This window comes from Nerophis lumbriciformis, linkage group LG29, assembly GCF_033978685.3.
Source record: "Nerophis lumbriciformis linkage group LG29, RoL_Nlum_v2.1, whole genome shotgun sequence".
Lineage (NCBI taxonomy): Eukaryota > Metazoa > Chordata > Actinopteri > Syngnathiformes > Syngnathidae > Nerophis > Nerophis lumbriciformis.
Genome location: NC_084576.2, coordinates 15,356,706 through 15,381,500, shown reverse-complemented (window position 1 = coordinate 15,381,500; position 24,795 = coordinate 15,356,706). Strand labels below are relative to the sequence as shown.

The window sequence follows — 24,795 nt, the reverse complement described above, 5'->3', positions numbered from 1 at the left end:
TTAAAGACTTTGGATTCTGTTTTTGAAACGATAAACTCGATTTTAAGGGCCTGGGTGGGGGAAGTTGAACAGCAAACTGTATAGCATACGGTATATCTATATACTATATTTTTTTCCTAAGTTTTCAAGATCAATAATAAAAAAACATTTACACTCCAGGATATATATAAAAAAAAAGAGTAAAAAAAAAAAGGGGGATCGCCTTATATTTGCATCAGTGATAGCTTTCAATAACTTCATAGGTATTAAAAAAATTACATACAATTTGTCATTCTGGTGCAGGTTTTGGTAAAGTGTAGATCAGTGATCAAATGTGCCTGTCAAAAGTGTCCTTCAATCACAGAGCAAATATTTTTTTGTAAAAGGTCCCTTAGGGTTTCCTCCAGATTGCCAATATACCTGTGGCGGTGGGGGCGTGGTCAATGAGGTGTCATCATATAATCTGCATGATTGGTGCTGATTCCTTTTTTTTTTAAAGGCTAAAAAAATACTATACGTACAATAAAAAACAAATCTGTGTTATTATTAATTAGTTTTTTCTTATATAATATCGTTTTGCTCTTTTTTTAGATTGCTGCTACTTAGTGCACAATGTAACACAGCCTGCACTTTGAGAATTTTTCAAGTTTCTGTAGACTTCTCCAATCCCTTTTAGTGACATTTTCTTTATTAAAAACAACAAGCAACAAATCTAGCATCTTTTTCCGGTGTTGTTGTAGACTGTACTCGTGTTTAAAAACTCTTCTGTCGCTCGATGTCTGTGACGAACAGCAAAAGCTGCAGTAAGCCTGACGTCACACTTGCTTGGCGCTGCTGCTGCAACTGTATTTTCTCTTTTTGAAAGAGCGCCACTGTCTTCTTAATATTTTCACGTTTTGTAGATCGTTGTCCGCGGATATATCCCAGGTATAATAAAGTACATCCACATCGCTGATATGATGCCTTCGCTCCAGACAACCGTCTTGCCTATGTCATCACTCATCATAACATCCTGTTTCGGCGATCTAAGTATTTTTTTGGTGGCCTAGTTTTCAGTCAATAGTGTGTAAATAATAGGCTACATATCCATTCATACATTATATTACTTAAATTTGATTTAACATAAAAAAAACCTCCTCATTTTTAAGGTGTGGCAGCTTTTATTTTGCTCTGGCGATGCGCCACGATCAATTACATGTAGGGGAAACCACTATCAGGCATGCCCGGTTAACATTTAGTTTCCACGCTTTACTTTTTTTTATTCCTTCTTTATGTTTTCCATTTATAGTTTCTCTCCACCGTGTAACTGCGTATCATCCATCCATTTTCTACTGCTTGTCCTTCAGTGCATGTCAAACACACAAAGGCAACACAATCTTGTCCTTGTCTGTCCGCCTTCTTTCTTCCTTCTTCTCTTCTTCCCCACAAGTGTTGCCTATTAACTCTGCTCTTCTTTTCCTCACCGGTCTGTTTGCGTTGTGTAAACTACTAGCCGGTAGCCAGCAGGCCCTTGGCTGCGAGTCCCCTATTGAGTTTGGTAAGGGTGATCCCAGGTTGAATTGCTCTTCCTCCTTCCATCGTCTGTCCACTAATAGGTTTCCTGTCATGATTTTGACTTCATTTCACCTAGAGATTGCTGTGAATTGTTGTTGCCGTGAGCGAGGTTGTTGTTTTACTTAATTGCAGCTTATTATCTCACACTAATTGCACCAATGCACCTCAAAATCGTTGCACCTCTACTTTACACAGAAAGATTTTGTAAATGTTTATGTAACTACCGGTACCTTAATTGTTTCCAAATGTTGTCTGTAACACGGCAGTAAAACGGCTGATCAGACATAACAAAAGTCAACGTCATGGATCCACTTGCTGCAGAACCTCGCTCTCTTATCATCTAAACATACATACAACATGACGCTTGGTGGATTTACGAAAATAAAACAATATGCTATTGCCAGGTAATAATACTAACAAAGGCACTCGTAAACGTGTTGGCATATTAGCATTACATTACGATAGCACGTACAAATAAGCATGAAAACACTCCTACAGAAATCACACATGGGACGGTTTAGTGAGTAAGAATTGTTTTACTAAAACTTACAAAGTTGTTAGGAGTGATGAATGAAGAATCCATGCAAGTAGAAACGCTATAGACGGGTAGAAGACGGAATGGCACTTGGCACTTGTACTTTTGGTTGAAAGCTCAAGTCTAAACAGATGGGTAATGAAGGACTGCGTAACCTGCAGTGAGCGAACTCGTCCAAAAGATGGCGCCATAGCACAAACAATAACACACCTATTCGGTGTCTTTGCTTGTTTTTTGTTTTTTTTAACTATTTGCATTATGGCCGTCAGCGCAGAATAATCCATAAATTAGCCGCACTGTTTTATAAACCGCAGGGTGAAAACAGTAGGAAAAAAAGTAGCGGCTTATAGTCTGGAATGTACGGTACTTCCCACTGCTGTAATAGAATTACTTTGTACACGTCATGCGAAAAAATATGGACACCCCAAGCTGTTTTAATTTTTGGCGCCCCCTAGGTTATTGATACCATATAGTAGAACCCTGATTTACGAACTTGTTTGGTTCTTGAACAGGGTTTGTAAATCAAAAAGTTCATATCGTAAAGCAAATTTCTCTATTAGAAACACTGTAAATATGAATAATGGGTTCCAGCCATTTTAGTTAAGATTTGTACACTTTGAACACAATAAAAAGTGCTATACAGTACTGTATAGCTTATCGGTCACTCGAACGAGTATGACGATCCTCCTGGTAGGGGTGTATCCCTTTATGGAGGATGCCTGTGCGTGACTTTGTTTTACGTGGGGAGACTGGTGTACAGACAGTCACCCCACGATCCTTGACAGAATCGGGTCAGGGTCCAGTGGCATCGAGTCCAAGACGACTGGGGACCCTTTTCTGCTGCATCCTTCTTCCGCCATCGCAGCCGTTGTGGTAGTTCTTAAATCTACCGTCTTCCGCCTGCTCCGCCGTTGAGGTCTTCACCGTATACCTGGCTAGGGGGCAGTCAGGTACTAGGCCTTTACCAAGGGCCACCTGGGGTACAGTAGTAAAGGGGTTAACCTCCTAGTGCCCCAAAACCCCATAGAGGAGCCTCCACTGCATGCACTTTAACGTCATGCCCAGGACACGACTGTATAGCTAACAAACATAACAAGGGGTGATGAATCAACTATCTATTTAATAACGAGCCAAAACAACAACAACTGTGCTGCCAACATGCACACAGACACACAGAAGTCGCTTTGGTGCCCTCACAAATGATCAGGAATCACAAAAATCCCTATCTTAAACAACCTTATTGCCCTTATAATTAACATTTTAAAAAGTAAAATCCACTTAAGTACATTAAGATCGGCAAAGGAGCAGCTTACAAGAAGAGCGAAAGAAGCAGACAATTGAGAAGAAGAGAGGGGGCTGAGGGGAGGGGCCGTGTGTGTTTGCCGCTGAAGAAGAGGTAGTAGTCTTTCGCTGAGAACTAAGTCCGCTTAAGCATCTATTTCCAGAAAAGTCCGTTCTCATCTAAGTTAAAAACTTGCTTTAGTACTAAGCCTTCAATAAGACCAAGCACAAAATGGCTGCCAGCAGGTCACATAATTAATAAATGAAGCATTCGTACACAGAGACATGATTCACACACGAAAGCATATATGGTGCGATATAAAAGTCCGTAAAACAAACAGCTGGCAAACAGAGGTGTTCCTAAATCAAGGTTCCACTGTACCGTAATTGTATTTCTACAATGTACCGCGGGCCATCAAAAAACTAACCGTGGCCCGTACTTTGGACACCCTTACATTAGACAAATGGGCAATGACTTATGGACAGTTAGTTTTTAAGTCCTGTTTGTTTTGCTCAAATGTTATAATTGCTTGACTTGAGCAGGTCATGTGAAGTTGTTCATAATCCACATGTGCTGGCTTCTCTAATTTGGGTGTTTGTATTCGTTCATTTCCACTTCATCGTAAACATGTGCTTTTTCAGCAAGCATTCTAACCAAGGCACTTGAAGTGAAAGTGATGCAGCACCTTCTCATGTTGTTGTCATGTCTTGTTTTTTTTACTTCATTGCATTGTGTGACGTTTACCTTCAGGCGACTACGCTGGCTTCCCCGGCTGCGGCCTCCTACGCCTGCACAGCACTTACCGCCACGACCTGAAGATCTATGCCTCCGATGAAGGCCGGGTGCAGATGACGGCAGCGGCTTTCGCCAAGGTCATTGAACGCGACGCACGAATCGCACCTCTATAAAAGCGACAGCTGAACGCCACCTGGTGATTGTGTCCCTGCAGGGCCTTCTCGCACTGGAGGGCGAGCTGACTCCCATCCTGGTGCAGATGGTGAAGAGCGCCAACATGAATGGACTGCTGGACAGTGATAGCGACTCACTGACTGACTGTCAGCAGAAAGTGAAGGCCCGTCTGCATGAGATCATGCAGAAAGACATGGAGTTCTCCCAGGACGACTATCAGAAGGTGATTTGCTGTCCTCTTGTTGTTGGATTTGAAGGTGATCAATTAATCTCTATTTTATGCTGGATCACAGCTGGCCCCAACTGGAAGCCCATCATTGGTCAACTCCATGAAAATCATACAGAACCCGGTCAAAACTTGTGACAAGGTGTACTCCCTTATCCAGAATCTCACTTCCCAAATTAGGAAACGACTGGAGGACCCCAAGTCTTCAGGTAAAGACCAACACTGACTGACATCTGAGAATTTAAAACAAAAGTACATTTCGGTTCACTCACTCCAGGTCCACTTCACACCTCAAGCACTAAGGTTTGGCTAGTACAGTGCTACGGGTTTTTCAACCTCTAAAGTCATCCACCTGGGGATAGGTTTATTGGCAACACTAAATTGGCCCAAGTGTGTGAATGGGAGTGTGAATGGTGTTTGTCTATCTGTGTTGGCCCTGCGATGAGGTGACGACTTGTCCAGGGTATCTGTATTTCATCACTTTTACAACATGATAAAGCCGTGTAATGTTAGTTTCACAACTAAGGCAATGGGAATTTCATGTGACTTGAATGTAATATAGCTTCCATAACTAAAGTGGAGGATCAAAGTCTGTGTACTGCATGTCCTCTGGGTAGGTCATCCATCCATCCATTTTCTACCGCTTGTCCCTTACGGGGTGGCGGGGGGTGTTGGAGCCTATCCCAGCTGCACTCGGGCGAAAGGCAGGGTAGACCCTGGACAAGTCGCCACCTCATCACAGGGCCAAAACAGATAGACAAACAAGCATTCACACTCCCATTCACACACTACGACTGTCTCAATTGTTTTCTATCACGCCCCCTACAGGAGACAAAAAAATGTTCACACACCCCCTAAATTGAAATCCAAACGAAACCCTGACAATAGGTATTTATATTCTTATTACCGATTAACTGAAGGGTTGTGTATGTATACTCGGTCATATTTCCTAACTGAGCTTGTTGATTAATTCGAGCAGTGCTGCCACCTAGCTGGAAGCTAGTGCATTGTTCAAGAATGAAAAAAGACGCCAATACTGGGAAGTCTCTCACCCCAGACTTCTACTGGATGCGTAACGGCTGCTGAACGGCGCCGCCACGGAACGTCTCTGCCATCCACCGTCGGCCAATCGTCACCGTCATTTGATGCGCATTGTTGCGCCTCCGCCACGCAGCGAAATAGCGCAGACTTTTACGAGATCTCCCGAATAAGGGTAGTTGTACTAAAGCGAACCACCAACAGTTCAATCTGTCCTTTCAGGGGAGCACAAGCAAATAAACTCGGTCATGCCACTCAAGATAACGGCTGCTGACCAGCAACACCACAAAACGCTCTGTCGTCCATTTTTACACACAGGTATCGTGTGTCATGGCACTGAATTGACTTGACTCGTAAAAAGGACGATAGTTTTTCTTTGCAGAACGACAACTTTTATTTTCTTTGTAGTCAGCAAAAACACAACAGTAACAACAACACTGGTGCACGTTGTACACACATGTTGTACACACACACATCTCATTCCATTCTCGCTAACCACTTCCCTACTTTGACATAGGCCCCCATATAGCGACCCATATGCCTGTAATATGATTCTTTAGTTTTGAATCTCCAGAATCAGCATGTTCTTGTCTATTTGTGTCAACGAAGTGAAATTACGTCTGAAAACCTTTGACAAGTTGAGTTCATGTCCGTACGATCCGCCATGAAAACTGAGTATTTTATTTTTAAAGTAAACCTAATATATTATTTTGTGTTTGTGCATGACTTCCTGTCCCACACAGCTGTATTTTAGCTAAATGGATCAGTAGTAGTAGTACGCTGTGAGTAGTACGTAGTGTTGCGACAATGGGCAAATCTAGAAGCTCTGCGTATACATAGCGGAGGGCTGCAGAATGCGGAACAAATCGGCATTTGGTGCAAACTGACACATTGACTTGTATGGAAACGAAGAGTCCGTCGCTATGGCGGCGTCATTCCGCATCGAGTGGGAATCCGGGGTTGGTCACCTAACCTCGCCGTGGCCCCGAAGGCTGCCCAAATGCACAGGCTTACCTGGGCTGATGCCCAGGGGTCCCACCCAATCAGGGGCCCCCGATTTTGACGGTGGAATGCAATGATTGGTGTTCTTAGCTGTCAGTCAAAAACAGCTCATTCAGTTTCGTCTAGCGATTGTGTACTCCCGAGCGGGGCTCGAACCGACGTTGCTTGTGTGAAAGACCAGCATACTACTAGTTGACTGGCTTCTATTACACTCGCACAGACCTGCATGCGCCCGTCGCGAAATAGATGTAGTCATGAACAACATTATTTTGTAAATGGGTGATATTTTTCCATTGTTGCTGTTGAAGTTGAGGTTGGGGGGGAGGCCCCCAAAATCCCCTCAGCCCTGGGTTCCCCCCGTAGGTTAGGGCGACCCTGGGTCCGCCGCACTATTTGAGGAACACTGGGATAGTGTAAACGCTTTGATTCGCATCTACGCTGTTACTCCTTTGGTGTTATTGGAAGAGGTTGGTCCGGGCACGACACAATTTCATATAAATAAATATAAATGATGAATGGGTTATACTTGTATAGCGCTTTTCTACCTTCAAGGTACTCAAAGCACTTTGACAGTATTTCCACATTCACCCATTCACACACTGATGGCGGGAGCTGTCATGCAAGGCGCTAACCAGCAGCCATCAGGAGCAAGGGGTGAAGTGTCTTGCCCAAGGACACAACGAACGTGACTAGGATGGTAGAAGGTGGGGATTGAACCCCAATAACCAGCAACCCTCCGATTGCTGGCACGGCCACTCTACCAACTTCACCACGCCGTCCCTAATATACACGCAAAGTCAGGGAGTTTGCAATGAAACAGCGGAATAGAAGTGAGAGGGGGACGTAGAAGGGATCATTCAGCACAGCATGAAATTACCTAGTCCCAGTTTGAGTATGTAATCCGTATATGCGCTCTCCCCTCCGCCTGCAGACCTTCAGCTGTACCACAGCGAGACACTGGAGCTGATGCTGCAGCGCTGGTCCAAACTGGAGCGAGACTTTCGCATGAAGAGCGGGCGTTACGACATTAGTAAGATCCCGGACATCTACGACTGCATCAAGTACGACTCGCAGCACAACGCCTCGCTGGGCCTGGAGGAAACGCTGGAGCTCTTTCGCCTCTCCCGCGCCTTGGCCGACATCATCATACCACAGGTGAAATGGACCGCCTACATCGTTGTAAATCGCGTACACACGTTTTATTAAGTGTGTGCTGATCACGCCTAAACAGTTTGCAGCAGGGTTAAAAAAAATTAAAAAAATCACCCTCTCTTTTGTGTCTGTGTCTGTCCACGCCTGTCTCTGACTGAGTGTACCTCCATAAAACGCCTTTGTGCACCTTATTTACGGTTTCCAGATGCCACATATGGTGGGCGTGTACACAACGGTCTAATTAGCTGGGACAGGTCAGAGGTGGTGTCATGTGCAGGAAGGCGGTTTTACCTTAATGACACAGGTGTCAAACCCGAGGCCTGTGGCCCGCGAAACCTGGAAATAATGTGCCTCAGTAAAGCACTTCATCTTTCTTACTAAACATATTCGTTATTTCAATTTTAATAGAGAAATTGCATGTACTGCATACAATCACATGTCTTTTAAACTTCTGACCATGCAAAAACATTATTTTAACACAGCCGTGACCAATGTCTGGCCTGCAGCTCAAGTTTTGTTGGCCCGCAGCATATTTTTTGGATTAGAAAGTAACAGTAAAAATTTAAATAAAACAGCAAATTATGAAAGACATGACAACAGATGTTTTTTTGTTTTCTAAATATTAAATACATTTGATCAAAAGTTCCCCTAACAATGGAGCCTATTGGAGCCGTTCAGTTTTGCCTATAGAACCCCTAAAAACATAAAACACCTCCATTAGGGGTGGATATACATGATGTAAGTATATAGGTAATGTAGTAAAACGCACATTTATAATAACATTTAATATTTGCGTATTTGATCATTTTAAGCATATGCAGCGCATTAATTTCAAAAACGCATCACGTCGTTTGCTTTTTTTTTCTTCATCACTGATTATTACTCACTGCAGAATTTATGAGAGCCAACGATCATAAAGCATCACTTACTGTACAATGTCTGCTGTCTGGGATGCTCATACATTCCCGTTTAGATGAAAAATGAAAGGGAGTGGGGGGGGCGGTGGGAAACAAGCACTTTTTGTGTCGTTGTCACCAGCCCCTGCTGAAATAAGCAGGGGGCGTCCATGAAAAAGACGATGCTTGAATGGCAACATATGTTGCTCCAAAACCTGTATGTACCTTTCTGCATTAATGGTGCCTTCACTGATGTGTAAGTTACCCATGCCTTTGGCACTAATACACTCCCATACCATCACAGATGCTGGCTTTTGAACTTTGCGCCTATAGTAGTCCAGATGGTTCTTTTCTTCTTTGGTCCGGAGGACACGATGTCCACAATTTCCAAAAACAATTTGAAATGCGGACTCGTCAGACCACAGAACACTTTTCCACTTTGCATCAGTCCATCTGAGATGAGCTCGGGCCCAGCAAAGCCGGCTGCGTTTCTGGGTGTTGTTGATAAATGACTTTCGCTTTGCATAGTAGAGTTTTAGCTTGCATTTACAGATGTAGCGACGAACTGCAGTTACTGACAGTGGTTTTCTGAAGTGTTCCTGAGCTAATGTGGTGATATCCTTTACACACTGATGTCGGTTTTTGATGCAGTGCCACCTGAGGGATCGAAGGTCCAGGGCATTCAGTGTTGGTTTTCGGCCTTGCTGTTTACGTGCAGTGATTTCTCCAGATTCTCTGAACCTTTTGATGATATTACGCACGATAGATGGTGAAATCCCTAAATTCCTTGCAATAGCTCGTTGAAAAATGTTGTTCTTTAACTGTTGGACAATTTGCTCACAAAGTGGAGACCCTCGCCCCATCCTTGTTTGTGAATAACTGAGCATTTCATGAAAGCTGCCTTTATACTCAATCATGGCACCCACCTGTTCCCAATTAGCCTGTTTACCTGTGGGATGTTTCAAATAAGTGTTTGATGAGCATTACTCAACTTTCTCAGTCTTTTATGCCACTTGTGCCAGCTTTTTTGAAACATGTTGCAGGCATCAAATTCCAAATGAGCTAACATTTGCAAAAAATAACAAAGTTTACCAGTTCGTACATTAAGTATCTTGTCTTTGCAGTGTGTTCAATTGAATATAAGTTGAAAAGGATTTACAAATCATTGTATTCTGTTTTTATTTACCATTTACACAACGTGCCAACTTCACTGGTTTTGGATTTTGTACATTATCCAGCAATTTGTACGTAAAAAATATATAATAATCAAATCCTTTGGGAATTGTATAATAACAATGAGGCGATTTTACATTAGAATTCTTATACAGTATATTCACTATAACAAGCGGCCATTTGAGAGTAGCCATAACTCCAATGTGGCCCTGAATGAAAAGGAGTTTGACACCCCTGCTTTATGACGCCATGAAATGCTGCGACTTCAAAACAAGCATTCGAGCTGCTTTTTTCTCAGAAGGGTAACTAACAAACAAATATTTTTTTAATAGATTTTTCTTATTAACAGACTCTAAGGATACATTTTACTGTTTGGACATGTTTTAAAGTCCCTTTTGCATCAAAAGAGATATTTTAAAATAGCGATGTGAAAGGAAACTAATGTTTATGTTCGTCCTTCACACAGGAGTACGGCATCAGCAAAGCGGAGAAGCTGGACATCGCTCAGGCGTACTGCGTCCCCCTGATGAAGAAGATCCAGTTGGACCTGCAGAGGACACACGAGGACGAGGCCGTCAACAAGCTCCACCCCCTGTGAGAAAGCCACAAACGTAGCAGCTATTCGTTCGCAGCTCAGGCTGATGACGTGTCGTGTTTTTACGATATCCAGGTACTCTCGGGGGGTGATGTCACCAGGTCGCCACGTCCGCACTCGCCTCTACTTTACCAGCGAGAGTCATGTCCACTCGCTGCTCAGCATCTTCCGCTATGGAGGACTGCTGGATGTACGCACTCTTTCTTTAGGTTTGCCACGCGGTCATAAGGTGATATTGGTGAATTTTTTAAATATATTATAGCTGTAGCAACACAATAAACAATACAACTGAAAGTGACACGATCATTATCAGTATTTTACTTTATAGATTTTTATTATTTAATACTAATTTCAGTGCTAACCAGCAGTTTTACATACATATAAAAAATGAATGTCCTAAATCGTGCGTGCATGTATTTGTAATTGTCCAGGAAGACAAAGACCAGCAATGGAACCAGGCCATGGACTACCTGAGTGCTGTGACTGAGCTCAACTACATGACCCAGATAGTCATCATGCTCTATGAGGACAACAACAAGGTTAACGTTAATGAATATTAACGCTGTATAATAAAGCTATCCGCAGGGTACTACTGTACCCAGCTCACCAATAGTAAGTCAAATAAAAATACCTATTTTTGACAGTCTAGAGCCCAAGATTAAACCTCACATACTGATAAAAAAAAATTAAAGATGATTGATAGAACCGATGGAATCCAGACTTAAGAGTCACGTTTTAGCCTTTAAACTGGTCGTCAGTTAGGCTAGTACAGGGGTCGGCAACCCGCGGCTTCGATCACTCTGATGCGGCTCAGCTGCATACTTGCCGACCCCCCCGATTTTCCTGGGAGACTCACGGATTTCAGTGCCTCTCGCAGAAAACTCCCGGGATTAATATTCTCCGATTTTCACCCTTACAATAATAATAAGGGCGTGCCATGATGGTACAGCATTTAGCGCCCTCTACAATCTGTATAAACAGCGTGCCAGCCCAGCCTCTTGTCATATGCATCTGCTGCTTGCACACGTAAGTGACAGCAAGGCATACTTAGTCAACAGCCACACAGGTTACACTGACGGTGGCCATATAAAACAACTTTAACACTCTTACTAATAATGCGCCACACTTTGAACCAAAACCAAACAAGAATGACAAACACATTTCGGGAGAACATCTGCACCTTAACACAACATAAACACAACAGAACAAATACCCAGAATCCCATGCAGCCCTGACTCTTCCGGGCTACATTATACACCCCTGCTACCACCAAACCCCGCCCCCACCCCAACCCTGCTCCCTCACACATCAACCACCCCCTCTGTGCGTATGTAGCCCGGAAGAGTTAGGGCTGCATGGGATTCTGGGTATTTGTTCTGTTGTGTTTATGTTGTGTTACGGTGCAGATGTTCTCCCGAAATGTGTTTGTCATTCTTGTTTGGTGTGGGTTCACAGTGTGGCGCATTATTAGTAAGAGTGTTAAAGTTTTTTATACCACCACCGTCAGTGTAACCTGTGTGGTTGTTGACCAAGTATGCCTTGCTGTCACTTACGAGTAAACAGAAGCCCCATACAACGTGTGGCTGGGCCGGCACGCTGGTTGTAGTGGGCGCTAAATGCTGTACCATCACGGCACGTTCGAGAGAATACTTGCCCTGAAATTCGTAGTCTGTGCCGGAAAAATCGGGAGGGTCGACAAGTATGACGCTGTCAAGCGTCATTCATATAAAACCTGCGGGCCGCACTAACATTCGATTTTCATATTAAGGTGTGGGCCGCGTGTCTGAGACCCTTGGTTTATACATAGCACAAAGCAAAAAAAAACTTTGTATGCAGTGTTATTTCATTTTAAATTTCAAAAGATTTTTGTGGCTCCTATTGTTTTCTTTAATTTGTGAAACTGGTCAAAATGGCTCTTTGACTGGTAAAGGTTGCCGACCCCTGGGCTAGTAAAACAACGCTTCTGTTGTTAGCAAGGCAATATGGCTTAAAACTGTATCAGGATAAATGTTTTATGTTTGGCAGTATTAATAATTATTGATATTTTTTATGACCCTTTTGAAAATAATGATTAGAAGGAAAATATATTAGATGAAAACATTTGTATTTCAACTGTAACCTTCCTCTGAATATAAACCCATCAGCTATCAAGGCAGAAAGGAAAGGAAATGTCAACACAAGCATGGAAAAGGCTTAATCAATTCAAACAACATTTTAAAATCACATTGAACACCCAACAATAACCTCTTAAGTTGAAGGTGCAAAAATGAGGAATATGTGCAAAAACAATAAAATAGTGCAAAGTATGAAAATGTAAACATAGAGAAACCTGAGAATAACTTTTTTCTGCAGGTTTAGTGCTAGGAAGTTACAGTTGTGATATATACATATTGCGATATATATTGATATCAAGCCCCAGCTCGCACAGGCTGCTGTCAAAGAAGGCCACATCTTCATAATACACCACACTGCTTGCCTGTTATAGTTCTAGAACTTTTCTGCTAATCATATTTGGGTGATTACTGTTAGTTCCGAACTAGATGTCGTTCTAAAGTATTCATTAGGAGCCAGCGAGAAGGAATATGTTTGACGTGACGGATTGTAAACAGGGGTCACAACACCGGTAGTATATTACCCAAGGGTCCTGGCTACAGGATAGAGTTGCCGGATGGGAAACGTTTTGTGAGTTCTTTGCATGCATGTTATAGAATTGTTAGTAAATTATCCAGTAAAAAAAAGCCTAAAATGCTGTGGTACATTACATGGGACATGTAAGAAGTGTCAAAAAATCAGCAAAAGAGGTTGGTAGATGGGAATTAATCTAAAGGTAAAATATAGTGTAGAAATGCACCCAATTGCAGGAAATGCAGTTTTTATTTGGGATCAATTTTGTGCTGACAGACATTTTTCCTCTTTTTTTTTTTTTCCTTAAACGGTGCTCATGACCCTGATTATTATGAACAAATGTATGTGATTGATTAAAAAGTGTCTGAATACCAATTCACAATTAGGCAGGGATCTACTGTCTGGAACAACAGTGCCAAACTAACTTTGTTGTGTGCGTGCGTGTGCGTGCGTGTGCGTGCGTGTGCGTGCGTGTGCGTGCGTGTGTGTGTGTGTGTGTGTGTGTGTGTGTGCGCAAGCAGGACCCGTCCTCCGAGGAGCGTTTCCACGTGGAGCTGCACTTCAGTCCGGGGGTCAAAGGTTGCGAGGATGAGGAAAACGTTCCTCTTGGCTTTGGTTTCCGTCCGGCCTCTTCCGAGGTGCGTTTGTGTGCGGTTACTTACTTGCACTTTAGGACTTCGTGTAAGAGAAAATACGTTCAAAAACAAGACATATACTGTATTGTTGGTTTTCTATGTCACATGACTTTAAACAATATTTAAGATGAGTTGTGGTCAAAAGGACAAAACTGGCGTATGGATAATTTGTTGCTGAGACCCGCCTGTACTTTGCAAAGATAGCGGCCATGTTTCGAATTCTACACACGTTTGTCAGTCCCCTAAAGTTGTGTAACACATTTCTCAGTGATTTGACTAAATAATAATTGACAGGGCACGTCAGATTAAATCTCACCGCATATGTATTCCTAGTTACTTCCTGCTCCAAAAATTGTGCATTATTTAAAAAAATAAATAAAAAAAATAATAAAAAAAACTCTGCGCTGTTCACTGCCACACAGATCACGACACCCACGCCACACCGCTGTCGTGTGCGCTTTATTGCTTTAGCCGTAAGGGAACATGTTTAAAGTTTGGGAACTCTATAGTGTATGGATTCTGTCAATTTTATTAGTTACACTCATTAAACGATAAACTGAAGCAACAGTATATAATTGATTTCATTGAGTAGTTGTTGCAGCCCTATTCCACTCTTCGTGGTGCAATTACAATATAGTATAGAATATAAATTCCAGTAACAATATAACCGTGCAAAGGAAAGGATATACAGTTACCAAAATAGAATATATATGCTGTTGTATTGAGTCATACCGGTATTTGTCAATTCTTCTCTAAAGCGTTCCCTTTAAACTTTGCATTACTACATATATATGTATATATTTAAGTTAAGTACCAATGATTGTCACACACACACTAGGTGTGGTGAAATTATTCTTTGCATTTGACCCATCACCCTTGATCACCCCCTGGGAGGTGAGGGGAGCAGTGAGCAGCAGCGGTGGCCGCGCCCGGGAATCATTTTTGGTGATTTAACCCCCAATTCCAACCCATTGATGCTGAGTGTCAAGCAGGGAGGTAATGGGTCTCATTTTTAGAGTCTTTGGTAGACTCGTCCAGGGGGTTTGAACTCACGACTTACCGATCTCAGGGCGGACACTCTAACCACAACGCCACTGATGTATGTGTGTATGTGTGTATGTATATATATATATATATATATATATATATATATATATATATATATATATATATATATATATATATATATATATGTAATATATATATGTAATATATGAATATATGTGTGTGTATATGTATATGTTTACGCATTAATTACTGTTGCAACTCCACATCATCAGTAGAGTAAAACTAACCTATCTCACGATGGTCTCGTCCCAGCTCTTGTCCCCTACATATGTATGTGTATGTATGTATAAATGTATATACCGTATGCATATATACAGTCGTGGTCAAACGTTTACATGCACTTGTAAAGAACATAATGTCATGGCTGTCTTGAGTTTCCAATCATTTCTACAACTCTTATTTTTTTTGTGATAGAGTGATTGGAGCACATACTTGTTTGTCATAAAAAACATTCATGAAGTTTGGTTCTTTTATGAAGTTGTTATGGGTCTACTGAAAATGTGACCAAATCTGCTGGGTCAAAAATATACATACAGCAATGTTAATATTTGGTTACATGTCCCTTGGCAAGTTTCACTGCAATAAGGCGCTTTTGGTAGCCATCCACAAGCTTCTGGCAAGCTTCTGGTTGAATTTTTGACCTCTCCTCTTGGCAAAATTGGTGCAGTTCAGCTAAATTTGTTGGTTTTCTGACATGGACTTGTTTCTTCAACATTGTCCACATGTTCTCAATGGGGTTTAAGTCAGGACTTTGGGAAGGTCATTCTAAAACCTTAATTCTAGCCTGATTTAGCCATTCCTTTACCACTTTTGACGTGTGTTTGGGGTTATTGTCCTGTTGAAACACCCAACTGCGCCCAAAACCCAACCTAAGGGCTGATGATTTTAGGTTGTCCTGAAGAATTTGAAGGTAATCCTCCTTTTTCATTGTCCCGTTTACTCTCTGTAAAGCACATGTTCCATTGGCAGCAAAACAGGCCCAGAGCACAATACTACCACCACCATGCTTGACGGTGTTCCTGGGATTAAAGGCCTCACCTTTTCTCCTCCAAACATATTGCTGGGTAGTGTGGCCAAACAGCTACATTTTTGTTTCATCTGACCACAGAACTTTCCTCCAGAAGGTCTTATCTTTGTCCATGTGATCAGCAGCAAACTTTAGACGAGCCTTAGGGTGTCGCTTCTGGAGCGAGGGCTTCCTTCTTGCATGGTAGCCTGTCAGTCCACGGCGATGCAAAACACGCTTGACTTTGGACACTGACACCTGTGTTCCAGCAGCGTCCAATTCATTGCAGACCTGCTTTTTGGTGGTTCTCGGTTGGCTCTTGATCATCCTGACCAATTTTCTCTCAGTAGCGTTTTCTTTCTAATCGTTGCCGTGACAAAACTGTGCCATGCACTTTATACTTACCAACAATTGTCTGCACAGTTTCTCTTGGGACCTTAAGCTGCTTTGAAATGGCTCCAAGTGACTTTCCTGACTTGTTCAAGTTAATGATTCGTTTTTTTCAGATGTGTGCTGCGTTCCTTTGACTTTCCCATTTTCACGTTTGTAACCGAGTCTAATGACTGCATCACATAAGCCCTATTTAAATGATGTCGTCAATTATAATCACTCACATGAAGTTAAGAGGCCATGCCATGAAGCTAATTTGATTTGATTGTAACTTTTATACATTACCAACATTGATAATGTATGTTGCTGTATGTATACTTATGACCCAGCATATTTGGTCACATTTTCAGTAGACTCATAATAAATTCATAAAAGAACCAAACTTCATGAATGTTTTTTGTGACCAACAAGTATGTGCTCCAATCACTCTATCACAAAAAAATAAGAGTTGTAGAAATTATTGGAAACTCAAGACAGCCATGACATGATGTCCTTCACAAGTATATGTAAACTTTTGACCACAACTGTATGTATATACATATGTGTATATATATATATATATATATATATATATATATATATATATATATATATATACAGTACATTTATATCCACACTCACATTCACACACTAGGGTCAATTTAGTGTTGCCAATCAACCTATGCCCAGGTGCAAATGCAGCTGGGATAGGCTCCAGCACCCCCTGCAACCCCGAGAGGGACAAGCGGTAGAAAATGGATGGATGGACTTATATTATTATTGTCCAGCTGTAAATAGTCTTTAGGTATGTTCACACTGAGAAAGGAGCTGCTTCAATTTCATTGTACATGTGTATAGTGACAATAAAAGGCATCCTATTCATTATATTTTAAAGCCAGTCTAAATTAAGAAAGCACACATTACAAACAACTAAACTTGAGTTTTTTAACAAAAGAGTTAGCATATTTCATGTGAAAAGCTTCCAACTTCCTATTTAGTATTATTATTCTTCAAGTATGATGAACATTTTCCTACATATTGCAGGAAGTCCAAATGTGTCACATTTCAGTAATGAGTTAGTTTTCTTCCTCATCAGAATCAGGACAAAAAGCCCAACCAGGGCAGCATGGAGGATCTCTCTCAGGACCAACCTGACCAGGCGCTTCCTTTTTCCGATCCTATCAACATCCAGCGAAGATCCCCAATGATTCGCAACCGCAAGACGGGCTCCATGGAGGTAACTTTTCAAACGTACTATTAGTTTCCCCCCCTCCCTCCTCCATGTTGTATCTGCATGTCAAAGTATGTCAAGTGGGTCCCTGGAGTCACGGTGCAACTGTGTGGGTCTTAACGCTGCTCAGGTTCTCTCTGAGACCTCCCCCACCCAGTCGACCAAAGGCTGCACGTCGCACCGACTCTTCCCTATGGGCTCGCGCCAGTCGCCTGAGATCAAACCAGCCAGTGGCTTAGGTGGGCGCCTCTTCTCTGCCAAGTGTGTGTGTACGTGTGTGTGTGTGTGTGTGTGTATATATATATATATATATATATATATATATATATATATATATATATACCGGTATATGTCTATGTGTATATATGTATGTAAATATGTGTATATATGTATATGAATGTGTATATATACATATATCTATGTGTGTGTATACATATATTTATATATATATATATGTATATGTATATACTGTATGTGTGTCTATATACGTATATGGTTGTGTGTGTGTATATAAATGTGTGTATATATATATATGTGTGTGTGTGTGTGTGTGTGTGTATATGTACTGTATATATATATATATATATATGTGTATATATATCATACATATATATATATATTTATATATATATATATATATATATATATATATGTATCTTATATATGTTATATATGTATGTGTGGGGATGGGGTAAACTTCCATTGCCAACAACTTCCTCTTCAGCTATGACCTTTCACCTTTCCTTATCTTTCTGGTAATCGCCGACTCCTCTCTTAACAACTGAGCGTCCATGTAGTTCGCATGTCCTCGGGGAGGTTTGCGTGTCCCTCCACATCAAGTCAAGCATGACGTTGCCGGAGGCATTAAAAGCAACATGTGGTTTGTCTGCACTCTCCAGGAACTAACAAGCTTCTTCCAAACTAAATAATGCTCCTGAATGTTCATCAACATCATCATAATAATATTAATAAGACATTTGGATGCTTTGCTTAACAACCAGAATATTTTAGTACAAGTGGAACCCGCTTATGTTGCCATTAAGTCCATCCCTGTCCACCGTGATATTATTATTTTGAAAGTGTGCTTGCTTATGTCGACATCGACATTCTTTGGTTTTTCTTTTTCGTCTGGCTTCTTTCTTTCTTCTTCCGTCCAGATTAACCATTTTATTAGTTTTAAGTTGTACATACAAGACAATGTGTAGAATAATTGGTATTTACTTGAGTTGTACAAAGTACGTACAAAGTTATGTCCGACCTATGATAGGTGTTATATATACAAAGTTATGCATATCACAACTTCATGTACAACCTCTAACGTGTATAAGCAGGGTTAGTTATGTACATACAAGATTGTGTGCCGCCTTAATTGTATATACTCTACATGCGCAGGGTTTTGTATAGCCTACAATGTATATAGTAATAGTTGTATAAACTGTACAAAGTTGAAATGTACATACAGGGTTATGCATATACCGAGAATGTAAATGTACGGTACAAAGATATAAGTTAGTTACAGTGTTATGTATAGCCGAAAACAGTGTTTCTCAACCATAAGAAAGGCCCATTGTTGGACCGCGAGTGCCCCTGAGACGGCCGACAAAAATACCTGTTTCTTAGCTGTGGTACTCAGTTGCAATACACTTTTCCAAACAAACAGATGAACCCTGGAGCTAAAGTCATAGAGAAATTTCTTAAGCGCAAAAATTATGACCAAAGTGGTGAAACTGGATTTTCATTTGCACTTACATTTTATTGACATTTACCGTAGTTAAGAAACATACATATAATTATTTATTTAGTTAAAATGTATTTATTTTATCACTGCATAAATGTATTTTTCATTAGTTTTATGTAATATATATTTTACATTTATTAGTCCCTTTTGCAGTATATTTTATTAGTTTTCATTTTTGTAATCAGCCTGACCTAAGCCTTGATAATAATATTTGTGATTGACACATGCTTTCATATCATTGGACAAGGTTTATCCTGTTAAACTGTAAGTAGGTTAGATGTACTGTAAGTATCAAATACCATTAAAATCAAAAGTAAAATTACTAATTTGGTGTTAAAAGTTGAGTGGGCCCCAAGGCCAAACAGTTTAAGAAGCCCTGGCCCAGAAGGTGCATGTCTATGTGCAGTACAAAGATATAAATTACATACATAATTATGTATAGCCTAGAATGTATATGTGTATGTACAGTACAAATATATACGGTAAGTTATATTCTAGGCTATACATAACTATGCATGTAATGTCTATATTTGTACTGTACATACACTAGCCTGAGTTGCACAAACATGTTTACTTAAGGCCTTAATTGATGGATGATGTTGTGTACACACAATAATGTATACCATAAATAGTACATTGTTATGTTTATCCCATGAGACTGTTGCGGGATCTCGCTTTTTGTCATTGACGCCGCAGAGGTCACATGAGTAGCAGGTGTCAGCGTGACGACCTTGGCCAACTAGACCTCAAACTTTTTATAGCAGCGACTTACTTTCAAAGTCATCCAGAGCTGTAGATTAGTAAACAGGAGAATGACAGGACTTCATTCATCTTCTTCTTTTCCTTCTTTCTTTTCTCAGTTTTTCTTTTTCCCCCCTGCCTTTGCACGCGGGCACTCTCTTGGTGCGTGTTCACTCGCGCACACACGTGCACACACACGAGCGCTGGCTGTGAGCATGGTGTCGCCTGCACTAACAAGCACAACACGGGTTCTCTTGCAGGGAGTCTGCATGCGCAAGTTATTTATAGCAACATTTTGTTTTGAATAACAGCCCCACGTGTGTGTGTGTGTGTGTGTGTGTGTGTGTGTGTGTGTGTGTGTGTGTGTGTGTGTGTGTGTGTGTGTGTGTGTGTGTATATTTGTGTGCGTGTGATGCACCATTGCTCACCCTTCACCTCCCCACACACGCACCTGCCCCCTCCCTTCCCACCCGGCTTATGTCACACAGGCTCGCTCTGCTCTGGCCTCTTCAGCGCCTCCATGCTTGGGGTGTCCTCTAGCGCCCCCAACCTGCGGGACTACGTACGCACGCACCACCATCACCTCCTCCGAAAACCCCCTCTGTCCCCCGGCAGCCTGCCTTGCCAGATTGGCATGTTCGGTACGTTCACGGTTTTCGGGGAGAGACAAAAAAAAAAATCTTCAAATCTACTGTTTGCATACATTTTTGGAATCAGAGCCGACACCCTCTCCCAAAAACCAACCTGTGGAGTAATTTATGTGGCCGTTGTCATGGTGATGGTGCTGACACGACGCCAGATCAGCTCAGTGTGTTCTGATTCCGCATGAGTCTTTGTTTGTGTGCATGTTGTTGAGTGAACTACAAAATCATCCTCACTAAAGTGGGCCGGGTTTTTGTGTCTGGAAAGCCTTGATTGTGCAATATTGCAATATTGTTACTTTTCAATAATCTAATTATTTTCTCCTTCTTTTGAGTGCAATCATACAGTTTTCACCCCACCACCACCAGGGGGCGTTACAGACTAGCAGGGTAAAGTTGTCAGTGCTGAACATTGTGGGCACGGACTAATTTAAGTGCTGCGAGGCTAAACAGAGTAAGAGCAAGCATTAGCGGACAAGAAGGCCTTTTAATCGCTAAACTAGCCACGTAGCTACCATGAAACAACAGAATAAATAAGTGCTTAAAGTTTAAAAAGTGTAAAGAAAAGTGAAATTAACAAGTAGATTAATAGGAGTCGAGAGAGAGGATGATATAACGGTAAACGGTAAGTCGTACACGTAAGGGGAGCGCGGATCGGTCCATATATTAGTCGTATGGATACCACCATGGGTAGGTAGTATCAGTATATAATCCAAATGATTTAAAATAATAGATAGTAGTTTTTATTTTTGATTAGTTATTGTGTACTATTGATTTTGTTTTTATCAAACAATTGTATGCAATACAAGAAAATAAGGAATTAGTTTAAATATTGTGTTGATATTGCCCATAGTCAATAGCACTCACCATACATACATTTTAAAAATTAGAGTTAATACATCTGATCGGCATCGGCCGATCTGAGTCATGGATGATTGCTATCGGCGCATGAAACCCTGATGGGAACAACCCTAACAAAAAGCAATCCATTATATGCTAAGCTATCGAAGCAAAACATTTGAGCTTTGGTATAGATGACTAAGCAAATTAGTGTAATATCTAATAATATATCTTATTAATAATAACCCACCAAAAAAGACTAATAATACATCATTAATCATCAAAAATTACTTCTAATATATCTCATTAATAACCATCAAAAAAGACTAATAATATATCTCATTAATAATCCACAAAAAAGACTAATAATACATCTCATTAATCCATCCATCCATCCATTTTCTACCGCTTGTCCCTTTTGGGGTCGCGGGGGGTGCTGGAGCCTATCTCAGCTGCATTCGGGCGGAAGGCGGTGTACACCCTGGACAAGTTGCCACCTCATCGCAGGGCCAACACAGATAGACAGACAACATTCACACTCACATTTACACACTAGGGCCAATTTAGTGTTGCCAATCAACCTAACCCCAGGTGCATGTTTTTGGCGGTGGGAGTTTAATTAATAACAATAAAAAAAGGCTAATATATCTCATTAGTAACAAGCAAACAAGACTTATACTATATCTCATTAATAATTCACTAAAAAGACTAATACTATATCTCATTAATAAGCCAACAAAAAGACTAATAATATATCTCATTAATAACTCACCAAAAAGACTAATAATATATTTCATTAATAACAATACAAAACTAGTAATATATCTAATAATAATTCATCAAAAAGACTAATACTATATCACATTAATAATTCACCAAAAAAGACCATAAAAAAGACTAATAATATATCTCATTAATAGCCAGAAAAAGACTAATGATATATCTAATTAATAACCATCAAAAAAGACTAATATATCTGATCAATAATTCACCAAAAAGATTAATATACAGTATATCATTAATAAGACAACAAAAAGACTAATATATCTCATTAATAACTTACCAAAAATACTAATAATATACCTCATTAATAACAATAAAAAAACTCATATATCTCATTAATAACCAGCAAACAAGACTAATACTATATCTCATTAATATTTCACCAAAAAGACTAATACTATATCTCATTAATAATTCACCAAAAAAGACTAACAATATATCTCATTAATAACCAGCAAAAAAGACTAATGATATTTCTCAATAATAACCATTAAAAAATATATAACATCTCATTAATACCCAGCAAAAAAGACTACAGATATGTCATTAATAACCAGTAAAAAAGACTAATGATATATGTAATTAATAACCAGTAAAAAAGACTTATAATATATCTCATTTATAACCATCCAAAAAGACTAATACTATATCTCATTAATAACCATAGACAATGACTAATAATATATCTATTTAGTAAGCCAACAAAAACTACTAATATATATATAATTAATAACCATAGAAAGGACTAATATTATATCTCTAATAATTCACCAAAAGGACTAATACAACATCTCATTAATAACCATAAAAAGACTAATATATATCATTAATTACCATAGAAAAGACTAATAATGTATCTCTAATAATTCACCAAAAAAGACTAATAATACATCTAATTATTAACCATAAAAAAGACCAATAATATATCTCATTAATAATTCACCAAAGAATACTAACTATATGTCTCATTAATAACCATAAAAAGACTAATAATATATCTCATTAATAATTCACCAAAAAAGACTAATAATACATCTCAAATAATTAGCCAACAAAAAAGACTAACAATATATCTCATTGATAAGCCAACAAAAAAGACTAATAATATATCTCATAATTAAGCCAACAAAAAGTATAATAATACATCTCATTAATAAGCCAACAAAAAAGACTAATAATATATATCATTAATAATTCACAAAAAAACTAATATATCTCAAATAATAAGCCAACAAAAAAGACTAATACATCTCATTAATAAGCCAACAAAAAAAGACTAATAATATAACTCATTAATAAGCCAACAAAAAAGTATAATAATATATCTCATTAATACGCCAACAAAAAAGACTAATAATATATATCATTAATAATTCACCAAAAAAGACTAACAATATATCTCAAATAATAAGCCAACTAAAAAGACTAATATATCTTACTAATAATCATAAAAAGACTAATAATACATCTCATTAATAATTCATCAAAAAGGACTAATATATCTAATTAATAACCATAAAAAGACTAAAAATATAACCCATTAATAATTTACCAAAAAGACTAATAATAAATCCTATTAATAATTCACCAAAAAAGACTAATATGTCTAATTAATAACAATAACAAGACTAATAATATAACTCAATAAGACAACAATAACCAAAACAATAACCAGCAAAAAAGACTAATACTATATTTAATTAATCACCCACCAAATTGACTAATACTATATATCATTAATAACCAGCAAAAAAGACTAATAGTCCATCCATCCATTTTCTACCGCTTGTCCCTTTCGGGGTCGCGGGGGGGTGCATTCGGGCGGAAGGCGGTGTACACCCTGGACAGGTCGCCACCTCATCGCAGGGCCAACACAGATAAGACAACATTCACACTCGCATTCACACACTTGGGCCAATTTAGTGTTGCCAATCAACCTATTCCCAGGTGCATGTCTTTGGTATATCTCAATAGTAATTTACCAAAAAAGACTAATAATATATCTCCTTAATAACCAGCAAAAAAGACTAATTATATATCTCATTAATAACCATAAAAACTAATAACATATCCCATTAATAATTCACCAAAAAAGAGTAATGATATGTCTCATTAATAATCATAAAAAATACTAATAATATATCCAATTAATAATTCACCAAAAAATACTAATACATCTCATTAATAACCATAAAAAGACTAATAATATATCCTATTAATAATTCACTAAAAAGACTAATAATATATCCCATTAATAATTCACCAAAAAGGACTATGTCTAACTAATAACCACACTAATAAAACACTCATTAATAAGCCAACAAAAAAGATTCAAAATATATCTCATTAATAACCGGCAAAAAAGACTAATACTATATCCCATTAATAACCCACCAAAAAGACTAACAATATATCTCATTAATAACCAGCAAAAAAGACTAATAGTATATCTCAATATCGATTCACCAAAAAAGACTAATAATATCCATCCATCCATTTTCTACCGCTTGTTCCTTTCGGGGTCGCGGGGGGTGCCTGAGCCTATTTATATATCGAACCAGCAAAAAAGACAAATTATACGTACATCTCATTAATAACCATAAAAACGTATTATATATCTCATTATTAATTCACCAAAAAAAGTCATTAATAACCATAAAAATAACTAATAATATATCTCATTAATAACCATAAAAAAGACTAATAATATCTCATTAATAATTCACCAAAAAAAAAATTATACATCTCATTAATAACCATCAAAAAGATAATAATAT

General features: G+C 39.3%; 1 protein-coding gene across 7 annotated transcripts in view; it reads left to right on the top strand.

Moving 5' to 3' along the window:
• Positions 1-24,795, top strand: part of LOC133572175 (inositol hexakisphosphate and diphosphoinositol-pentakisphosphate kinase 1-like) — a 79,113-nt gene that overhangs the window by 38,314 nt on the left and 16,004 nt on the right. For 2 of the 7 annotated variants that reach the window (XM_061924950.2, XM_061924952.2), the window contains exons 17-27: positions 4,101-4,222; positions 4,300-4,482; positions 4,553-4,694; positions 7,457-7,680; positions 10,213-10,340; positions 10,417-10,570; positions 10,773-10,880; positions 13,488-13,604; positions 17,141-17,281; positions 17,406-17,514; positions 20,243-20,395. In XM_061924950.2, coding sequence (XP_061780934.1) covers positions 4,101-4,222; positions 4,300-4,482; positions 4,553-4,694; positions 7,457-7,680; positions 10,213-10,340; positions 10,417-10,570; positions 10,773-10,880; positions 13,488-13,604; positions 17,141-17,281; positions 17,406-17,514; positions 20,243-20,395 — 1,581 coding nt within the window. The remainder of the gene's footprint in view (positions 1-4,100; positions 4,223-4,299; positions 4,483-4,552; positions 4,695-7,456; positions 7,681-10,212; positions 10,341-10,416; positions 10,571-10,772; positions 10,881-13,487; positions 13,605-17,140; positions 17,282-17,405; positions 17,515-20,242; positions 20,396-24,795) is intronic. The other 5 variants (XM_061924953.2, XM_061924954.2, XM_061924951.2 and 2 more) reach the window with 4 other exon arrangements.